Source organism: Galeopterus variegatus, unplaced genomic scaffold (assembly GCF_000696425.1).
Source record: "Galeopterus variegatus unplaced genomic scaffold, G_variegatus-3.0.2 Scaffold9229, whole genome shotgun sequence".
Lineage (NCBI taxonomy): Eukaryota > Metazoa > Chordata > Mammalia > Dermoptera > Cynocephalidae > Galeopterus > Galeopterus variegatus.
In genome coordinates this window covers 61655-65594 of record NW_007735340.1, presented here as the reverse complement: position 1 = coordinate 65594, position 3940 = coordinate 61655, and the positions used below count along the sequence as shown (strand labels likewise).

Genomic DNA, 3940 nt, shown 5'->3' with positions numbered 1-3940 from the left:
GCATTCAGTTTCTTCATTTATTAAATGGGGATAATATGTCAGCCTTACCTCTCTGAGCTGTGGTAATTAAATAAGACAATATGATTGAAAGTGGAATATAAACATGAGTATTATATATAGGCAGAGGATTATTGATCCATTCCACTTACTGCATGCACAACAGTGAGTGGCACTGAGGGAAATCAAGGATGAAGAAGACAGCAGGGATCATAAACCTTCCAGGTTGCAATCTAGTAGTGGAATGATTCACACAGGAGTGTGATTCAACAAGTTCCTGTGGAAGCGTCAAAGCCAAAAACTAAGAATCCCTTCCCTGAAGTGGATTAAGACATGTATCCTTGGGAAGAAGGGAAGTGCTTGGGCATAACTTGTTGGCCCTGAGGAGCTGTAACAAGCCACAGCTGGCCAAATGCATGAGCATCCAGACACTGTAGAACTGTCACTGTAGAGTTCTCAGTTTCGGCAGCTGCACATGGGAATCGCCTGGAGAGCTTTAGAACGAACACACACACACACACACACACACACACACACACACACACACACGAATGTATGAGCCCCTAGCCCAGAGATTCTGATTCTCTTGGTCTGGGTCAGAGTCTGAGCATCAGTGTTTTCAGAAGCTACCCCCATAATCCTTGTGTGGAGCCAGATTTGAGAACCACTGGTGAAGGAGAAGGTAAAATGCTGGAAGACTCCTCTTCTGAGGAGTGTCCACTAACCACAAAGCAGTGTGGCCAAGAGCTAGTTCCATGGCCTGTGGGGTCACCCAGACCTGGGTGTGGGTCCTAGGATGGCCATTTACTACATAACTTTTGGCAAGTTATTTGACTTCTCTGAATCTCAGTTTCTTCCATCTGCAAAAAAAAGGTGATACAAATGGTGCTAACCTCAACAAGCTGTTGGGAAGTTTAAATGTGTTCAAATGTGCAAGGGGCAAGCCTGGTGCTTTAGTCCTTGGTTCCCAACAGCATTTAAATTTGCAATAGATCTGAAGGGTTAGCTGCCCTGTGTGAGTCTACCACAGAGCTGGGCTCACCTGAGGGCATTTAGCAGCCCCTCCACACTGTCTGGGGCCTGTTCCTTCAAAACCTTTATGCAGCCTTTCATCTAGGAGGAGAAAGCACAATGTTTTGTTAATATCTTAGTATTTTTGTCCATAATAATAGCACATTATTTCTGCCCATAAGAATCAAACACGGAAATGACTGACAGGCTTTCCTACCCCTCAGGCTGGTGAGTTGCTCCTCTAGGCTTCTAGAGGGTTCTGTATGATCACAATCACTATCAATTTTCATACNAGTTGCTCCTCTAGGCTTCTAGAGGGTTCTGTATGATCACAATCACTATCAATTTTCATACCATACTGCAGTTGTACATTTTATTTGCCTCGCATTTGGATATAAAGACAGGAGTACTTGGAGCGAAGTGCAGGGCTTTCCCTCTACTCAGTGCTCAGTTGAGATTTGCTGAATGTATTATAAACTCAATAATTTTTTGCCATCCTTCTGCCCAGAATGCTTTTCTACCTTTATTTGGCTGGAAATCCCTTAAAAAATTTTTTAGCACTCAGATGAAGATCACCAACTCTAGGAAGCCTCTTCCAACCTCACTACCCTCGCCAGGTAGAAGTAACCACAACTTTGTTGTGTTCCCAATATTACTCCGGCATTTATAAGAGAACTTTGGAGAGTTTAGCGCCAGATTAATTTGCCCCCTCACTAGACCAGGAGCTTATGGGGGTACAGGTCTATATCTTAATCATTTTTGAGAATATCGGTAAAGGGCAATTTTTAAGAATGCAAACTTCATAGAGACCTAATGCTTGGCTTTAATCCATGCTTGCTTGTTTAGTATGTGCAAGAACCTAGGAAAGTTTCTCAGCCTTTTGTGCACTTGGAATACAATTTACTTATAATTTAGAAGGTGCATAAAAACTAAATTCATATAGATTACAAATGTATTATGCACAGCATGGAGCAATTTTGGCAAAGCAAGAATCCTTCCACAAAGAAGAGACACTCATTTTAAACTCAGATGTTCATGCGCTGTATTGTATTTGGTTATACTGAAGGCCTGTTTTATAAAGGTCACTTATGTAAACATTTTCTGTGGGTTTTCTTCTGGTATATTAAAAGTTTTATCTTAAAGGCCTAATAGACCCTCATAGATTTATGGAAGCAGCTAGGGCACAGGATTGAGAATCATTTGGGGGTTCTATATAGGTTCACAACAGAAGACGTCACAGTCAATTAGAGATGTCTGTCATGGGTGCAGGATTGGCAGAGGCTACAAGGAGGCCAGGTATGTCCCATCCTGGTCCTGGGATGGCATCAGGGCTAGGGATGCAGAGATTCGGTCTTCCTCTCAGTAGAGTTCATGGTCTGGTGGGAGGAGAGAGACAGATAGCTCACTAGCACAGTGCGATGAGAGTTCTTGTAAAACTGGTCCAGGGGCACTGAGGAATAGATGTAAAAGGGGGTAGAAGAAGAGTGGGTGCTCGTAGGGAATTTCTAGTTCCACTTCAGGACCATGAAAGCGTGGGTGTGAATAACAAGTCAGGGCCGGATCCAGGGTGGGCTTAACAGCATGCTGGGGAGGTGGGGTCATTTACCTGTAGAAAAAACCCTTGACAGGTGTTAAACAATCTACTAGTGTGGTTAGTATGGAAGGAACCAGAAGGAGGCAAGAATGGAGAGAAGAGGACCAGTGAGAGCCCTGAGGGTGTGAAGGGTGGGAGCAGTGGTGGGTACGGAGCAGCGGGGAGGGACGGGGCGGCCTGGTAAGATATGGGGGTGACAAAGACAGTTCCTAGGTGCCCAGGGACAGTTCTAGGTTTCTGGCTTAGAGCCTGGGTGGGAGGATGGTGAAATACCTCCTAGGAGGGGAACCCAGGAGAAGGAACAGGTTTGTAGGGAAAGGAGAACCTTTGGTTTTGGGCTGGCCATGATTCAGGTATCCATAGGAAGTGGGGTCTGGAATTCTAGGTGAAGTCTGGGCTGGGGACATGGGGTCAAGGACTGATTCCTTATTGGGTCATTTCATAAGATTCTAAGGAAATCATTTGAAAATACCATCTCACCCCAACCCTCCCTTCCTGGCACCCAAGATTAGCGTCTATTCTCTAAATGGATTGTACCCCTCTGGGCCTGGTGGCTTTGCTCTGATGATTCCCTCTTCCTGGAGTACTCACTTCCCTTTGTCCATTTTGTTAAGTCCTACACCTTCTTCAAGTCCACCTCTAACGTCACCCACTGTTTCTACCCATCAGCAAAATGAGTTTCTCCCTCGCCTGCATTTCCAGAGCTCACTGCACATCTGTTCTGCTCTCCAGGGCCTGCCCTTTGTAAGTGCACGTGCAGTACCTCTTCCAGGGCCCCATGGTTGATGTTGATTTCATAAGGATTTATAGACCTAGTGCCTATAAATGCTTGCTTAGAAGCAGACTGGTATCTGGAAGAAAATGGTCCATCTTGAATATGTGCAGTGCTTCGTAAGCATGCAACTTTCTTAGAGGTGCATGCAAACTTCAGTGTGAACAAACCTTTCTTAGCGAGCCCTGCATGAACAAAGAGACTTCATCAAGACTATATGCGAAGATTTAACTATACACATTGCTTACAACTGCAATAGAAAGACTCAGTAAATGACATGTAAAGCCAAGCTTTTAAAGGTTAAGGCTACAAGGCATAATTGTACCCAGTGCATTTTTAATTGTTGACTCTGTGACAAGCTAACAAATAGCTACGGTAAATGAGAATGTCTTACCAGGTAATAAAATCAATCCATATTCATATGGTTTTTATAGAGTTATTCATAAAGTACTCAATCTATAGTAAGAAAATGTTAACTCCTCACAAAGAACACAGTAAAAAAAATATTGATATGACCAATGTTCATAATATACTATTATGCAAATAAAAACGTTTTAAAATAGCAT

At 43.5% G+C, this 3940-nt stretch overlaps 1 protein-coding gene across 5 annotated transcripts in view; it reads right to left on the bottom strand.

Moving 5' to 3' along the window:
* FAM49A (family with sequence similarity 49, member A) overlaps positions 1-3940 on the bottom strand; it is a 68298-nt gene that overhangs the window by 5948 nt on the left and 58410 nt on the right. For all 5 annotated transcript variants that reach the window (XM_008593484.1, XM_008593487.1, XM_008593486.1 and 2 more), the window contains exon 10: positions 1040-1110. In XM_008593484.1, coding sequence (XP_008591706.1) covers positions 1040-1110 — 71 coding nt within the window. The remainder of the gene's footprint in view (positions 1-1039; positions 1111-3940) is intronic.